The following is a 19,058-nucleotide window of genomic DNA, read 5'->3' on the forward strand; positions in this document are numbered from 1 at the left end:
AATTTTTTCAGAAATGATTCATGAATTTAGGAAGTAATTCATTATTTAGTACTTTATGTAGTCAATACCCCATATGTTTTCCTTGATTTTCAAGCATTTTTCTTTAGGTATTTTTAGTAACTAATTGGATAGCCTTTGTATTGATATTGATGCATAAATATTTGTATTCTCAGAAAATTAAAATAGTTTGGAGAATATCTAGGTGTATCAATGACTTAGTTCTAAATGACAAGAAGAAATGACATTTAATATTTAATATATGATATAGTTATAAGATCAATTAGATTTTTGTTTGGAGAGAATTATTTTTATTCTTTCATAGCAAGTATTTTAATATCTTGATTTCTTATATCTGAATCTTTAGGATGTTGTTGGTGATCCTGGAATTCCTGGGGGGCCTGGACCCAAAGGATATAGGGGACTAACAGTAAGTGACCTATAATTCCAGAAATAATAAATGTTTCTTTGGAAGATTCTGGCTTTTATGTTGTAATTATAAATGTGGATTGTCAATCCAACCCAGGGTCATCTGAAATGTCACTTCCTAGCTGTGTGATCTTCAACACATCTTTTCAAGGTCTCTATTTCTATAACATGGGAGTTAAACTTAATGACACAAAAGCTACTTTCAGCTCTAAAATTCTATGGTTCCATGAATCTGAACTATTTTAAGTATTTACAGATTGATAACAGGGTATTCTAAAAATTGCCAGTGTCTTCCAGTCTTTTCTAGGGCACATGTTAAAGCCCAGAATATTAACCCTGTGAGTGGAAATGAAGCTGACATCTTCCTACTGTGTCCTGGAGCGTTTTCTGACAGTTCCAGTCCCCAGAGCCAAGGTCACCTGGGGTATTCATTTTAAGGAAGGCTGTTGAGATGTTCTAAATAGCAAAGTGCAGAATAGAGTGTTATACTTATTAAAAAACCAAAATGCCAAGACAAGCATCCTTTCATTTTAAAGTTTCAGTGTAATATCGATGGTCATTACCAGCATGAAAGAGATGCAATTCAACAGATATTTTACATCTGACTGGACAAATTTCATTAGCATCTATATCCATCACCTTGAGTTATGGGAATGATACAGCCAACCCATGTCCTTATATATGTGGGGAATTATTTTTCTTATTTGATTCTTTGCAGATGGCAGCTTTTTATTAGATCTCCGTATGCTCTAGTGTATTCACTTGTTTAAAGTGCCAATTCTAGCTTATGACTAATTTAGATTTAAATGCACAGCCAGTGCCAGAGCAAAGTTTATCACTAAATGAAGAGGCTAAGAGGGAAATGGATGTTTACCAATAATTAAGAATGACTATTTAGGATGAAAGATTAAAATCATATGATCATCTCAATAAATGCTGAAAAAACATTTGACAAAATTCAACATCCTTTCAATATAAAAATTCTTAACAAATTGGGTATAGGAGGAAAGTACCTCAACATAATATAGGCCATATTTGAAAAATCCACAATTAATATCACACTCAACAATGAAAGGCTGAAAGCTTTCCTGCTAAGACCAGGAACAAGACATAGGTGTCCACTCTTACTACTCCTTTTCAACATAATACTGGAAGTCCTAGCTAAAGCAATTAGGCAAGAAAAAAAAAAAAGTCATCCAAATTGGAAAGGAAGAAGTAAAAGTGTCTGTTTGCAGATGATATGATCTTATAGATAGAAAATCTTAAAGACTTCATTAAAAACTGTTAGAAGTAATAAACAAATTCAGTAAAGTTGCAGGATACAAAATAAACATATAAAAATCAGTTGTGTTTCTATACACTAACAATGAACTATTGGAAAAATTAATTTTTCTGTGAGTTCTGCGGGGAAAAAAATGGCAATTTATATTACACATAAGGAATTTGATTAACTTGAATTAATAGTTGCTTTTGCTAAATTTTTTTTTTAATTATAAAGTCACATTAAGGCTGAGGTAGTCTTCATGGATAGAGGATGTAGAAACTCATGTATATTTCTACCTGCAGCTCACTGAAGGCTTGAAAGGTGAGGAAGGCTCTCAAGGACCCCAAGGCCCTCCTGGACGGAGAGTAAGTACACTCATGAGAACTAAGGGGCATGTGCTGCTTCCTAGGGTTCCCACTGGAATGAGCACAGAATTTAAAGTCAGAATTACTGGCTCAAGTCCAGACTCTGCTTCTTGCTACTTGGGTGCCCTTGGACTAGTCCCTGGGTCTCTCAATTTCCTTCTAAAATGGGAATGACATGTCTTGTTGGAAACACCTCAAAAGGTAGCTGTGAGGATCAGATAGTCAAATGTGAATGCTCTTCATAAACTATAAAGTTCAATGCAAATATGAGTTGTGACTGTTAATTTTTACTGAAGGTTTAAAAATAGTGATGAGAATGCATAAGCTTCATTAAGGTGTCCTGACAGGTTGATAGAATTTCACAAACCACTATTTTTGCTTTACTGACCTTACGATATAGACGCTGGGGAGCTTTGGAAATAAAATTGCAACTTTCCACTGTGATTCAATTACAAAAGAAATGGCACCTCTAGAAACGTTCCTGGGCAGAGCCAGGCACATCTCCCACTGACAAGATATCCATATCTCTATTTTAGTGCCTTATGTGTTATTGTGATGACATTAACATGTCTCGCTCCCCTAAAGAGAACAGTCAAATAAGAACTAAATGTTGCCAGCATCTGTATTTTGTGTGTGAGGTGCAGGAAGCATTGTGTAAGGACAGGAGAAACTGCTTCTTTGTTTTGTGTATTGTGATTGTTTTCTGACTACCTTGAGGAGTTCTTTAACTTGCAACTTTATAAAGAAATCAAAAACATTGATGTTTTGTGGAAAACTGAATCCGTAGTAGAATGATAATCAACTCACTGTAAAGGATACTCTGGTACAATCTTTTCTTTCTTTTGAATTAAGGAACTGGTGACTATTCTTAGTCATGTAGGTGAGAATCTGGTCTCTGAGTCAATCTGGACTGGTCTGGATTTGCCTCCTTTCCAGATTCTGGAGCTCTCCCTGGAGGTCCCATATCCTCCTGCTCTTGTGTTTGGCCATGCTGGTCTGGTATACCATGGTTTCTCTGTCTCATGCCTGTGGTCCTCAGTCTCTCCTTAAGGAGTTGCTCGAAGTTATTCTTAAACTCAGTCTTTTGGAACCTACTCTCCAAAGTTCTGATCTTCTGTAGGATGTGGGCTGCCTACTCTATTCATTAGCTGGAAACTCTTCCTCTCTCTTTTTAAATGGCTGTGCATTATTTTCTGTTTTCTGCTGTCACTTGTAAATGGAAGAATAAGACTCTGAATCTTTTAGTGAGATGCATATTTCTTGATTTGGGTCAGGAAGAAAATATGCCCCCAGTGGGTAGAATCATGGATGCCATGACAGTTCTGGTTAATACCAGCAGTACACAGTGGGCCACCTCAGCATTCAGCAGACACTTAACTGTTCATTGGATGGATGAATGGATGGATGGATAGATGGATAGATGGATGGATGGACAGATGCCCAGTTGTCGTTTAGAACAGAGGTTCTTACACTGACATTCATGGATGAGCTTCTGAGGGGTCAGTAAAATCGTACAGCAATCATGAGCATGTGAGAGCATTTTCTGAAGCCAGCAAACATCCTAGCTTTCAGTGTTTGATCAATTAAGCTAATGTCTACCTAGACTGAACTGAATGATTTTTCTAGGACGACAAGAAGGAAAGAAACAAAAGTACTTTTTAAAGATACTTGTACTGCAGATAGAACATTTAGCTGTAACTAACACAACACTGTAAATCAACTATACTTCAATAAATTTTAAAAAAAGTAAATAGGCAAAGTATTTGAATAAACACTTCACAAAGGAAAAAAAAAGAAACTCTCATCCCCATGGGAAAAGAGACTTCTTCCTTCTGTGCAGACACTTATTATGACTATAATTTTAAGTGTCATGTTTGGACTTAACTATAAAATGCTGACCGCCAGCTCCCAGACCCTTCACACTGCTTTTCTTTCCAGGTCCTGACAGTTTCCAACTCATTTTCTTCACGGGGTAGGTCCTGTGTTGCTAGGCAATTCAGTGCAGGGCTGCTCGCTGCCTGACCCATTCTGTTGCTCCATCTGCTGCTGAGTCCGTGGACACTGGCTCCTTGGACAGGCGATGTTTCCTTTCCTCTCTCTGACCTCCATTCACACCTTTCACCTCCATGTGCCCACCACTCGTCAGCCTGAACCGGAGGATGGAGGATGGTCTTCCTGGGGCCTAGACTACAGTCGGTGTTCCATGGTGCCTTAGACCCCTCAGATGATGTCACCCCTGAGCCCGTTAAGTCAACTCCAAGAGATCCTGGTCTCCTACAAGCCTGCTGACATAGATCCACCAGATCTTTGAGCTCATCCCAAAGTTTGGCACCATTCACTTTATTCCAAAAAAAAAAAAATTTAGTAAATTTAAGCACTCAGTAACACTTCAGGGGTTTGAATTAAATTTATCAGGTACCCTGCTGGGCACTAAGAAAGGGAGAGATTAAAAATAAATGGAAACTGGTGCTGCCTTCCGGGAAAATCCATGATGATAGGTCAGCTCTGAAGATGCTATCTACCACTTCATTAATAATTTTTACTATAGGGCTAAGAAATAAGGCATAGTTCATTTTTCTCATTTTCTTGTTCATTATTGGCTTGCATATTTTAAAAATTTCTTTGCAGCAAAATGTCTTGATTCAAAATACATCTCGAAATCAACACTTTCTCTTCTATTTCTGTTACTGGGAACAACGGTTGGGAGACGCTATATTTTGAGTTTAATGTATTTTGAGAGTTAGACAGATTGGGGAGTTGAGGGGGTGCTTAATTTTTAAATAATTTCATTTTCTCTTCCTGTATTCAGACTTTAACAAGGACTTTGAAAAGTTTTGTTTGATACATAGGGCAGATTACCTATGAAATTCCCAAAGTGCAGTCATCATAAGACTATTAGGATTGAGCTGGAGATTGCAGACAGTCCCATCTTTATTATAGCTTGTTGAAAGCCTGCCATGGTCCTCTGTGCTGCCCCCTTCCTCCTGCCACCCTCGCTGTCATCCCAAAGCCCCTGAAATCCTCTCTCTGGAAACAGCCTCTTTGTCCTCTGAATCCCTGTGAAGAATAATAATCACTCTCTACCTTTCAGTATCATGATCCTCCCCAGACAAGCTCCTTGAGGACAAACTTGCATTTGTTCATCTTCATATGTATCTCACAGCACATGTTACCCTACATTTCACATGGTGGATACTCAATAAATATTTGCACATAAGTGGATGAAAATCTTCCAGCTGACTTTATCATTATTAGTAGATCATTTCTGAAGATTTTTGAAGAGAATAAACTTTCAGATTTTTTTTGAATTTTATTTTTTTTATACGGCAGGTTCTTATTAGTTATCCATTTTATACATATTAGTATATACATGTCAATCCCAATCTCCCAATTCATCACACCACCACCCCCCACCACCACTTTCCCCCCTTGGTGTCCATATGTTTGTTCTCTACATCTGTGTCTCTATTTCTGCCCTGCAAACTGGTTCATCTGTACCATTTTTCTAGGTTCCACATATATGCGTTAATATACGATATTTGTTTTTCTCTTTCTGACTTACTTCACTCTGTATCACAGTCTCCAGATCCATCCACGTCTCTACAAATGACCCAATTTTGTTCCTTTTTATGGCTGAGTAATATTCCATTGTATATATGTACCACATCTTCTTTATCCATTCATCTGTCGATGGGCATTTAGGTTGCTTCCATGTCCTGGCTATTGTAAATAGAGCTGCAGTGAACATTCTGGTACATGACTTTTTTTGAATTATGGTTTTCTCAGGGTATATGCCCAGTAGTGGGATTTCTGGATCATATGGTAGCTCTATTTTTAGTTTTTTAAGGAACCTCCATACAGTTCTCCATAGTGGCTGTATCAATTTACATTCCCACCAACAGTGCAAGAGAGTTACCTTACCTTCAGATTTTCTGATAAGCCATAGTTTCCTTTAAAAAATTTCCATACAGTAAAATTCACTCTTTTGTTCAGTTTTTACACATGCATAGATTCATGTAATCATCACCACAATCAGGATACAGGAAGTTCCATCAGCTCAAATACTCCTTCCAATTTCTTTTTAAATAGCAGACTGATGGTGGGCAGTGAAGTCTGAGCATTATATAGCAAAATATCACTGCTCTGTATTTAGGTAACACCTTCAGGCTAACAAAGGAGAGTCTTTTCCTCTCTTTACATGTGGGTACCTCTGGTTCTAGAGTTTACGTGACACTTGCATTTTCCCAGACCTCAGTGTCAACCTATCTCACTGGAGTAAAGGGAATGGGAAAGGCTCTGACCCAGTGAAATAACTTAATACTTTTGCTTCTCATTTTTGTAGAAAAGTGTCCAGTGTATCCAACAGAGCTAGTATTTGCCCTGGACAAGTCCTACGATATCACAGAGCAGAGATTTAATGAAACGAGGGACATCATCATTTCTATTGTCAATGACCTTCACATCAGGGAAAATAATTGCCCTGTGGGAGCAAGAGTTGTGGTTTCCTTCGACTCAGGCACCAGCTACTTTATCCGTGAGTCTGACTACCATAGCAAGAAGCAACTCCTTCAGCTTCTTTCCCAAATTAAATATCAAAACTCCAGGGAAGTCCGAGACATTGGTAACTCGATGAAGTTTGTGGCTCGGAACATATTCAAGCGTATGTTAGCAGGAGCCAATGTGCAGAGAGTTGCTGTGTTTTTTAGCAATGGACAATCTGTCAGTAGGTCATCCATCATCATGGCCACCATGGAGTTTAGTGCCCTGGATATCAGCCCTGCAGTCTTTGCTTTTAATGAAAGGATTTCCCTTGAGGAGGCTTTTGGGGTAAGTACTTCCCTGGTCAACGTATTTATTTTTAAGATAGTAATACTGGCAGGACGGGAATACTGGGGAGTAGGGGGACAGATGTGGCCTCTTGTCTCCCTTTGCAATTTTCACAGCTGTATTTTTGCCAGGTTCCATGAAACCCAATCTTTAATAAGCACAGTAGCCAATGATAGCAGCCACCTTTGTTCAGGTCCTGCTGGGCACCAGGCACTGTCTCTAGAGCTTTACATACACACTCAGGCATTCTCCAACCCTCTGAAGTAAATGCAGGTTATCTCCATTTAAAAATCAGGAAACTGAGGCCCAGAGAGTTTGAGTGACTTCTTCAATTTTGTACAGCTATTAAGTGGCTAAATCAAGATTTGAACTAGGGCTCTCAATATAATGCTTTACCAGCCCTCTGCCAACCTGGTGTTTCTCAAATCTGTCATCTGCTAGCTGTATCTCATTAAACAGCTGGTCTTAACCTGTAATGGGTGAAGTTTAGGGGTTTTTGAACCCTTAATGTTGTGTAAAACTTTGATGAGTATGAAGCTTTTTCCCAAGAGAGGTTCCATCACTTTTGGATTCACAGATTCTCATGGGATCTGTGCTTCCCTCCTTCTCCCCGCAAACTGAAGAACTTCTCCATCTACTGTTCAGCTATTTTAAAATCTACTCATATTATCCATGAGATACATGCTCCTGGACCTGGGTGGAATCATTATGTCATCCAAGAGGTTATAAAGGTCTATTTTTACACAAATACACATGTCTACTATAAAAAGAAAAGCCCTCTATAACATGAAGAGAGTCACTCTGCTCGTAAGGTATGCATAAATATTTTGGAAATAGGAGTCATAGGGAGAATAGATCCTGACAGAAAGGATTGTAGGAATTTGAAGTATTTTCTATAAAAATAATTACTTCCCAACATAGATAATTTATTTATCAGTTTTGTTATGGTATATGTCCCCCCACCAGAATGTAGGATAGAGATTTTATCTGCTTTGTTCATTTCTGTATCCCCAGCACCTAGAATATTACCTATTTAACATTGTAGGCATTCAATAAATATTTGTTGAATGAATGCATGGATGAATGAAGAACATGTGGTTGACTCCTGTGAATAAACGTCCTTGATTACCAAGGTTGCAGTTAATCTTTACATGGGGAACCAACAAGGTAAAACACAAAATAACACCCAAAGTATCCAGTTTCATAAAAACTAGAGAGCAGGAATGTAGTAACTACTTTCCAACTATAATGCTGGAATGATAATAAATATTACCAAATGTTCAGTCAGCACTTTACAGAAAAACAGAGGGAGTGGTTTTTCTACCTTTTAATTTCCCAAGGGAGAAAGAACAAATGCATGAGCATCTATGTTGATTGAGAGATCCCCTCATCACCTGGGAATGATAGATTTCTATTATTGTAATTAAAGTGTCTGTATTGCATGGTGTCTCATACAGAGTAAATGCCCAATATATAGTTATTGAGTCTGAATGAATGAATGCTATATATTGCCCATTTCAGTGAGTATCCAAGCAAAAATATAACCAAGAGACAGACAAAATCAGGCAGTGTACTACCAAGAATTTTGAATAGACTTAGTGTCCTCTGTCTACATCATTTTGGAATAGACCTTTTAAAAATTGAAGTATAGTTGATTTACATGCTGTGTTAATTTCTGCTGTACAGAACATGATTCAGTTATATATATATGTATATATATATATATATTGTATACACACACATATATATATAGGCATACATATACATTCTCTTTTATATACTTTTCCATTATGGTTTATCACAGGATATTGAATATATTTCCCTTTGCTATACAGTAGGACCTTGTTGTTTATCCATTCTATATATAATAGTTTGCACCTTCTAATCCCAAATTCCCAATCCATCCCTCCCCTCCCCCCCCCCTTGGCAATCACAAGTCTGCTCTCTTTCTCTGGGAGTCTATTTCTGTTTTGTAGATATGTTCATTTGTGCCATATTTTAGATTCCACTAGTGATGTCACATGGTATCTGTCTTTCTCTTTCTGACTTCACTTAGTATGATAATCTCTAGGCCCATCCGTGTTGCTGCAAATGGCATTATTTCACTTTTTTTATGGCTGAGTAATATGGAATAAACTTTTAATTGGAATTTGTGGTTGGAGAAATCCACTTGACATCTGAAAGATATACCTTCTTCTAGATAGTGTGATTGGTTGGAAATAGTTGGAATCACTACTTAAAGAGGCTAAAGGAAACTTGTGAATGTAAAATTTCTGCAAGACCCAACCCCAGAAACTGATGTATAGTACATAAACAGCTGGTGCATAATCAGAAGTGTGTGAAAATTCAGTGTAGAATTGCAGGTTTGGAGATAAGAATGAGATATTAATATCTACCCCAGTGGGTGAATCTTGTGGTTAACTTGTGGCAGTTTCCTCATCATAAAATTGGTTTGCTCATACCTGTTCTATATGCTTCCTTGGGTTATGTTTGGGATCAAGGGGGGATAGTGTGTGTGTGTGTGTGTTTGTGTGTGCATAAAGATGCACTGAATAGAACAATGGGCTACAATGCAAGGTGATGGTGATTAGTTAGGTGTTTTTCAAACTCTTAAAGTGTGTGCACAGTGTATTCCTGATGATGACTAAAGAAAATGAGCAAGTAAGCATATACTTCTTTTTCAATGCAGTTTGACAACACGGGAACATTTCAGGTGCTTCCTGTTCCTCCAAATGGGGAATATGAACCATTAGAAAGACTTCGGCACTGTACTCTTTGCTATGGTAAGACTAATGAGAAGAATTTATTGTGCTGAAACACTTAAATGCCTTCTGGGTGAGTTATTAAATCTACCTTTATCAAAGAATTATATTTTTGATTGTAGATTCTATTTTAAGTTTTCCAATCTTTCAACACCATATGTCAGAGTTTCAATCTCTGTAATGTTTGAAGTTTCCATAGAATGTGAAAATTGGTTTAGAAGATTATCCCAATTGATTCGGCTTTTCCTGGGGACAATTTGATAGTTTGTATCAAAAGCATCTAAAATATTTTCTAAAAGAGTTTGGATATGTCTTATAGACTTTAAGTATACATGTTACTTACACCTGCTTTCAACAAAGACATTTCCAAATTGTCTGCTAGTGGCCACAGAAATTATGGGGATGTTGAAAATTCCTTATTAATTTAAATGATGTGAGATTGAAGAGGTATTGATCAGATGATTAATTTTTGGTAATCAGTCCCTTACTCTCTTGAAGATCTCAAACAACAGTGTCTTCTGTGCCAACATTGAACCAGTGATAAGTCTCTATGTGTTTTCAGATAAATGTTTTCCAAATACTTGGAAGAAAGAGATTTTCTTACCTGAAAATTCATACATGGATGTCACCTTCCTCTTAGACTATTCTAGGAATATAACAAGTGATGAGTTTAAGGATGTCAAAGACTTGGTGAGCTCAATGCTTGACAACTTTGATATTGACTCAGACCCTGTAAACTCAGACTCTGGTGATAGGATTGCCTTGTTGAGCTACTCTCCTTGGGATGGGAGGAAGAAGGATGTGGTAAAAACAGAGTTTGAGTTTACAACTTACGACAATCAAGCTCTAATGAAGAGGCACATCCAGACTTACCTCCAACAGCTAAATGGAGAATCCACCATTGGCCATGCCCTACTGTGGACTGTGGAGGATCTCTTCCCAGGAACATCCAAACTGAGAAAACATAGTGTCATCTTTGTAGTCTCCGCTGGAGAAAATCATGAGAGAAAGGAATTCTTAAAGAAGATGGCTCTGAGGGCCAAGTGTCAAGGCTATGTCATATTTGTGATTTCTCTGGGCTCTACACATAAGAAGGACATGGAGGAGCTAGCCAGCCACCCACTTGATCACCATCTGATACAGCTTGGGAGAATTCATAAACCAAACCTGGATTACGTTGTGAAGTTTTTAAAGCCATTTGTGTACTCAGTGAGACGTAAGTCACTATTTTGTTTTCTCTTTGTTTTAATAAATTAGTGTTTGTTAGTAGTATTGATAACCTAACATACCTCTGTATCTATAGCTAACCAAAATATGTGAATTAGATGGTGAAAGGGGGACAGGAATAGGACACATCTTGATTATAACCTGTTTATGCTTTGGTCATAATGCGGTTAGACCTTTTTCATGATATAATGTCTCTTAGCCAAAATCTCAGCACTAGAAGGAACAGAGTAACTGGAGATCCCCTGAACTACACTTGCTCAACTTAAAGAATTTCTAGCAGCTCTTAGGTGGTCTCCAGGTTGAGCATTTAAATAAAAGTTTTCCCTGCTACACCTGGTTTATTTCCAACCTTGGAGTACCCTGAAGACCTGTGTGAGAGTGCTGCTCCCAAAGAGTCTGAGCATACAGACCGCACAGGAATCTTGTTAAAATGGAGGTTCTGATTCAGTATGTGTAGGATGGAGCCTAATATTCTGCATTTCTAACAGGTTCTTCAGTGATGTCAATGCTTCTGGTCCACAGATCACACTTTGAGTAGAAAGGTTCTAGGACAATGTACTCCAAAACATTACCCATTGGACCAGTGTTAGTCCATAAACTGATGAGTAAAGAAAGAAATACAGAAATTGAGAATAAGCATCTAGAAACTTTTAAAGCAATTTGACATTGCCACATTATACAAGTGTATAAACAGTGGACATTGTCTCATTGAACAAGATATAAACCAAAAGTATCAGTCTGCAAAAGGCTAGAAATAAAAATATCTTGTCCTTCACCACAGGTGATTTGAGAAATGTTCTTTCTAGAGAGGTGGTTCTCAACTGGGGATGATTTTGCCCCCCAGATGACATTTGGAAATGTCTAAGAGACACTTTTGGTTGTCAGAACTAAGAGAGAGGATACTACTGGTATTTAGTGGGTAGAGACCGAGGATGCTGCCAAATATCCTACAATGCACAGGGCACTCCCCACAGCAAAGAACAATCCAGCCCAAAATGTCAATAGCATTGAGGTTGAGAAATCCTGCTCTAGAGGATCCCATGGAATCAGAGCTGAACCTTTTCTTTCTGGGAATCTGACAAGTGTAGAGTTAGGTTCTGTTGGAATCAATCCCACTACCCTAGGATTCCAAAGTCACCCTGGTATTCAAGGAATCTTCAATACCACCATAGTGACAATGTCTTGGAAGTTCACTCTTCATTGAAGAAGGAGCCTCCCCTTTCTCCTGTAATTCATATTCGACTGAAGAATCCAATAATTACCCCTTTGGGAATATCATGTTATTTCTTTAACTCTAAATGCCTTCCATTGTATAATGCACCACTGTATTATGAAAAATGAAAGAAAAAGTGCTTCCAGTTAAATGTTGATACTGACTTTCCTGTTAGAGTTTTTTTATTTTATAGTCCTCAAAAGAGTTCTTTTAGACAGACTACGATATGTCACCCTTGTGCATACATAAAAAGGGAATATATGTGAAATAGACTTGGTTAAGGTATTCCTAAAACTTCTTCTAGTCAAAATTTGACTTTTGTGAGCTCTTTCTTGACTCAGAGTCATTGATACCCATCTTTTCCCATGCAATATTTTTCTTTATACCATCAAGATAGATGATGGATTTTTTTTAGAAAATCTTTTTTTTAATTTAACTTTTTTTTTTTTTTTTTTTTTTTGTGGTACGCAGGTCCCTCACTGCTGTGGTCTCTCCCGTTGCGGAGCACAGGCTCCGGATGCACAGTCTCAGCAGCCATGGCTCACGGGCCCAGCTGCTCCACGGCATGTGAGATCTTCCCGGACTGGGACACGAACCCGTGTCTCCTGCATCGGCAGGCGGACTCTCAACCACTGCGCCACCAGGGAAGCCCTAATTTAATTTTTATTGGAGTATAGTTGATTTAAAATGCCGTGCCAGCTCCTGCTGCACAGCAAAGTGAATCAGCCATACATATACATAAATCCACTCTTTTTAAGATTCTTTTCCCATACAGGTCATCCCAGAGTATTGAGAAGAGTTCCCTGTGCTATACAGTAGGTCCTTATTAGTTATCCATTTTATGTATAGTAGTGTGTATATGTCAGTGCAACCCAATGGAGCAGCACTTTAAAAAGACTCTATGAAATAACACAAAACTGGTCTTGCTGGGCTCTTAAATTAGGCTTTGCAATTATTAGAGCTAGCTTACTTTTGATTTCCATCTGAGCAATGTTGTTAAACACATCCAGTTCACTGTCTTCCCATAACCACTTGGTTTGTAGGGGTTAAAAGTCTCCTTTACTAATACTTCCGGGAATTTTTTCTAAACTGCTGACCCCAATTCTACAAGTTTTGGTACTGGCACGTTTGTTGTTCCCACATGCACAGGCGATAACAATGGCATCACGAATCCTTCCTCACCAATAGCAACTGTCAACTGCAATTGATTAGAAGACATAGTCTCATTTCAGAGAAATAGAAAAAAATGCTCATCTTAGAACAAGAGAAATATGATTATTATAAAACCATAAACATTCTGTGAGATATTTTCATGGAGTCTTCGATCATTCAATGGTCAAAGATTTCCTTTCACTAAAACCTATTTATTTTCCTGAATGAGGGGAAAATTATATATTTCTCAGTATTCCACAGTTTATAGAACAACAATAGAAAGAGGTAAAGAAACATATTATTGAGGTCAGTAAGCTAAAATATTTCCTGTGATTATTTTCCTCCTAGGAAATCAGTGTTAATTCATGCAGAAGCACAGAAATAGCATCATGTAATAAAATATTACTTTTTCTATTAACATAAGTCTGAGTGAAAATGTATTATAGGATCAGAATAAAATTATGTTAGCCTGAACATATGGAAATCGTGTCTCTGCATCACAATTAACCCTTAAATGAACAATTTGAGGAGGTCCGTTTCCATGACCCCAGTAATTCTTTGGCTGCAAAATGTTCTAAAATCAAATCCTGAATGCTATTTCTAGTTGCTACTATTTTCTGTTCTCACCCAAGCCAAATTGTGCTGAAATACTTTAGTGACATTTATCGTTTCAAGAAGATTCCTGTTGGAGTTCTCTTTCCCTAGTAAATACAATTTCTAGTTTGAAAATCTCACTATAATTTTCCTCTCTCACTAGGAGGATTCAATCAGTACCCACCACTGATGCTTGAGAACATCTGCAGACTCATCAATTCAAAGGAAGAGGATAATCGAAGTATCAATCTCCTGTGAGTTAGAAAGCTCTGATATTTACAAGTGACTGTTGATTGACTGAGGGGTGTGTAACTGGCTGATGGCAGATAAGGTCTCTGAAGGAAAGGCTCTTCATGTATTCCATTTTCTGTAGCAGAAGTTGCACACAAGCATGCTTTCAGGATTGATGTTTGTGTAACATCCTCATGAGCTTATTACAATTTTGCTTTAAAATTCATGGTTTCCTCAGAAATTTCCATATTGAAATTTACCCCAGAATTCAGTCTCAACCCACCTTAACCTTACCTCTCATCTCTCCCCATCATAAGCTCTGAGTTCTGGCCACACTAGACTCTTATCTGCCTTGTGTGACCAGAGGTCCAAGAGTTCACCTTCCTGGACCTCTGGTCACACTGCCTGGGATCCTGTTCCTTCCAGTGAAACCCTACCCATCCTTCATGGTCCTGATTAAACCTGCCTCCTCTTCAAAGCCCATCTTTACTCTCAGTCAAAATCCACAGTTCTTCCTTTTTTAATAGCTTTTTTTTTTTTTTTTTTTTTTTTTGCGTTACGCGAGCTTCTCACTGTTGTGGCCCCTCCCCTTGCGGAGCGCAGGCTCCGGACGCACAGGCTCAGCGGCCATGGCTCACGGGCCCAGCCGCTCCGCGGCATGTGGGATCCTCCCGGACCGGGGCACGAACCCGTGTCCCCTGCATCTGCAGGCGGACTCTCAACCACTGCGCCACCAGGGAAGCCCCTTTTTTAATAACGTTTTACACCTCTGCTGAGGCACTTATTACAGTTTATCCCAATGTCTTGTCTCACTGAAGTATGGGGTTCCATGTGATTCATTGTTTCATTCCCAAAACAGCATGAAAGACCCCACAATATCATTGCATATGTAAATAATTTTCTTTAAAATTTTATCTTGCATGAAAATATAAATAATTAATCTGAATGGACTTGAACTTCAAACAGAATGAGAATGGCCCATTTGGTTGCTCTGTGCTTTTCTCTCTATTTCACCAAGCTTGGATCCCAGACTACAGCCTGTGAAAGCCCAGAGTTAGCCCATAATGGCCCTGTCCTGTCAGATTGCAATTAAGCAAATAGCTTCTCAAAATAGATGCAGTCTTTCCCATAAATCCTATATATGCAAAATGGCAAGATGAAGTGTTCCTCAGAATTCATGCAAATACATGTTCCTCTCATGTCAGGTTTCATTTATACTTAGTAGTTTAACAAGGAAGTGTCCAGCAGCTCACACCCTCTGAAGGACAATATGGCACTGATGTCCTGTGAAGCAGTGTTTCCCAACATGGAATAGACAATACTCTTATTTAAAGGAAAATCGATTCTTACAGGACTACATTTTAATATAATGTTATTTTACATGTACAAACACAAATCTAGCTGCAAATACCATATGTGTATAGTTCCTATGCAACTATCAAACAAAAATAAATTCGTACGTCAAACCCAAGGAAACTCAGTAAGACACAAATTTAAAACAGTAATTTAATGTATTAGATGATTCTGCTTTGCCAAAATAGAATTCCTAAAAACTGAAAAAAGAAATTTTATAGCCAAGCATGTAAACAACCTAAATGTCCATCAACAGATGAACGGATAAAGAAGATATAATACACACACACACACACACACACACACACACACACACACACACTGGAATATTACTCAGCCATAAAAAATGAAATAATGCCATTTGCAGCAACATGGGTGGACCTAGAGATTATCATACTAAGTGAAGTAAGTCAGACAGAGAAAGACAAATATCATATGATATTGCTTATATGTGTAATCTAAAAAATGATACAAATGAACTTATTTACAAAAGAGAAGTAGACTCACAGACTTAGAAAATAAACTTACAGTTACCAAAGGGGAAAGGTGCAGGGGAGGGGGATAAATTAGGAGTTTGGGATTAACATATACATACTACTATATATAAAATAGGTAAACAACAAGGACCTACTGTATAGCACAGAGAACTATACTCAATATCTTGTAATAACCTATAATGGAAAAGAATCTGAAAAAATATACATATATATGTATATATATATATATACACATATGTATGTATATATATACACATATATATGTATGTATAAATGAATCACTTTACTGTATACCTGAAGCTAACAGAACATTGTAAATTAACTATGCTTCAATAAAAAAAAATTTAATAATATGGTGCATATTGGTTAAAATGTGTAAAACACGATGCATGCTGCAGAGTCACCTCTGCTCTCAGCTTGCCCACTCAGTTCTGTGAGTGCTTGATTCCCCAGCACTTGTCTTCACCTGCACTACTGCAAAACGCTCATTCCTACTCTAGTCATCGTATCATTTGGCTTTTGCTTGGTGTGAATGTATTGTTGATAATATTATGTCTGACTTTATTTCCTTTCCTCATTAACTCTCAACAGTTAAAGTAGTACCACTGGGTGCCAAACAACAGTATCAATGCAAACATAAACATGGACTTGAAATTGCATAAAGGTGCATTAATAGAATAAGAATAAACTTATATTGAATTTGTTTTTTGCCATCACCTAAATAAAAACACATTATTTTCAAACTATCATTCTTACTCCAAAGAATATAAATGTAGACACCATTTTAGGAAGCATGGTGTCAATGAGATATATTTTATATAGTTTTATTCTTCTCAGAGCAGTTGATGGTAGATTAAATGACTATTTTCTACATTTTCTGTGGAGATTGACATCAAACTGAGACACATTATTTGGTTGTCCCAAGTAACCTATGGGTTTCTTGTCATTTATCTAAAACTCTGTGACAAATCAGACTTGATTTATTCCAAAGTAGTGTTTCATAGGCTATAAGCAGATGGCAGGAAAGGGAAGGATAAATGGGAATTTACACAAATGTATCAGTATATGCTTTTTTTAATGAAGTATAGTTTATGTACAATATTATATGAGTTTCAGGAGTACAGCAGAATTATTCAGTACTTTTACAGATTATATTCAATTAAAAGTTATTACAAGATAATGGCTATAAGTCCCTGTGCTATACAAAATATCCTTGTTGCTTATCTATTTTATACACAGTAGTTTATATTTCTTAATCCCTTACCCCTAACCTTCTCCTCCCCCCCCCCCTCTGGTAACCACTAGTCTGTTCTCTGTATCTGTGAATCTGTTTCTGTTTTGCTATATACATTCGTTTGTATTATTTTTTTAGATTCCACATATAAGTGATGTCATACAGTATTTGTCTTTCTCTCTCTGACTTACTTAACTAAGAATAATATTCTCTAGGTCCATCCATGTTGCTGCAAATGGCAACAATTCATTCTTTTATATGGCTGAGTAATATTCTATTGTATATATACCACATCTTCTTAAGCCAGTCATCTGTTGATGGACATTTGGGTTGCTTCCATGTATTGGCTATTGAAAATAGTGCTGCTGTGAACATTGGGGTTCATGTATTTTTTCAAATTAGCGTTTGTGTTTCTTCAGATGTATGCTCAGGATGCAAATTTCTGGATCATATGGTAGCTCTATTTTTAGTTTTTTAAGGAACCTCCATACTGTTTTCCATAATGGCTGCACCAATTTACATTCCTACCAACAGTGTACAGGGTTCCCTTTTCTCCACATCCTCATCAACATTTGTTATTTGTAGACTTTTTGATGATAGCCATTCTGACAGGTGTGCAGAGCTATCTCATTGTGGGTTTGGTTTATATTTCTCTGATGATTAGCAACGTTGAGCATCTTTCCATGTGCCTGCTGGCCATTTGTATGTCTTCTTTGGAGAAATTTCTATTTAGCTCTTTTGCCCAGTTTTTAATTGGGTTGTTTTTTTTTATATTGAGTTGTATGAGTTATTTATGTCTTTTGAATATTAACCCCTTATCAGTCATATCATTTGCAAATATTTTCTCCCACCCCATAGGTTGTCTTTTAGTTTTGTCAATTGTTTCCTTTGCTGTGCAAAAGCTTTTAAGTTTAATAATTTCTTTATTTTTGCTTTTATTTCTTTTGCTTTAGGAGGCAGAGACAAAAAAAATATTGCTTGCAATTTATGTCAGAGAATGTTTTGCCTATATTCTCTTGTAGGAATTTTGTGGCTTCTGGTCTTACATTTAGGTCTTTAATCTATTTTGAGTTCATTTGTGTATATGGTGTGAGAAAATGTTCTAATTTCATTGTTTTACATGTAGCTGTCCAGTTTTCCCAGCAGCACTTATTGAAGAGACTGTCTTTTCTCCATTGCATATTCTTGCCTCTTTTGTTGTAGCTAGGTTAAGTGACCATAAATGTGTGGGCTTATTTCTGGGCTCTCTATTCTGTTCCATTGATCTCTGTATCTGTTTTTGTGCCAGTACCTTGCTGTTTTGATTACTGTAGCTCTGCAGTATAGTCAGAAGTCTGGGAGGGTGGTATCTCCAGCTTTGTTCTTTTTTTCAAGCTTGCTTTGGGAATTCAGTGTCTTTTGTGATTTCATATGAATCTTAGGATTATTTGTTCTAGTTCTGTGAAAAATTTCATGGGTATTTTGATAGGAATTGCATTAAATCTGCTTTGGGTAGTATGGTCATTTTAGCAATATTAATTCTTTCAATCCAAGGGCACAGGATATCTTTCTATTTCTTTGTATCATCTTTAATTTCCTTATCAATGTTTTATTGTTTTCAGAATATGGGTCTTTTACCTCCTTGGTATTTTATCCTTTTCAAAGTGATTTTAAATGGGATTGTTTTTTCACTCTCTCTTTCTGATAGTTCATTATTAGTGTATAGAAAAGCAACAGATTTCTGTATATTAATCGTGTCCTGTGGCTTTGCTTAATTCATTTATTGTTTCTAATAGTTTTCGGGTAGAGACTTTAGGGTATCTATATAAAGTATCATGCCATCTGCAAATAGGGACAGTTTTATTCCTTCCCTTCCAGTTGAATGCCTTTTAATTCTTTTTCTTATCTGATTGCTGTCTCTAGGGCTTCCAAAA

The 19,058-nt window shown here is 37.2% G+C and overlaps 1 protein-coding gene across 1 annotated transcript in view; it reads left to right on the forward strand.

The window, feature by feature from the left end:
• Positions 1-19,058, forward strand: part of COL6A5 (collagen type VI alpha 5 chain) — a gene marked incomplete at both ends in the record, with an annotated part of 109,657 nt that overhangs the window by 61,721 nt on the left and 28,878 nt on the right. The window contains 7 exon segments of the mRNA XM_079705244.1: positions 365-427; positions 1,993-2,059; positions 6,332-6,360; positions 6,364-6,882; positions 9,572-9,665; positions 10,207-10,860; positions 13,994-14,084. Coding sequence (XP_079561370.1) covers positions 365-427; positions 1,993-2,059; positions 6,332-6,360; positions 6,364-6,882; positions 9,572-9,665; positions 10,207-10,860; positions 13,994-14,084 — 1,517 coding nt within the window.

The sequence above is a fragment of the Hyperoodon ampullatus genome (genome assembly GCF_949752795.1).
Source record: "Hyperoodon ampullatus genome assembly, chromosome: 5".
Taxonomy (NCBI): Eukaryota; Metazoa; Chordata; class Mammalia; order Artiodactyla; family Ziphiidae; genus Hyperoodon; species Hyperoodon ampullatus.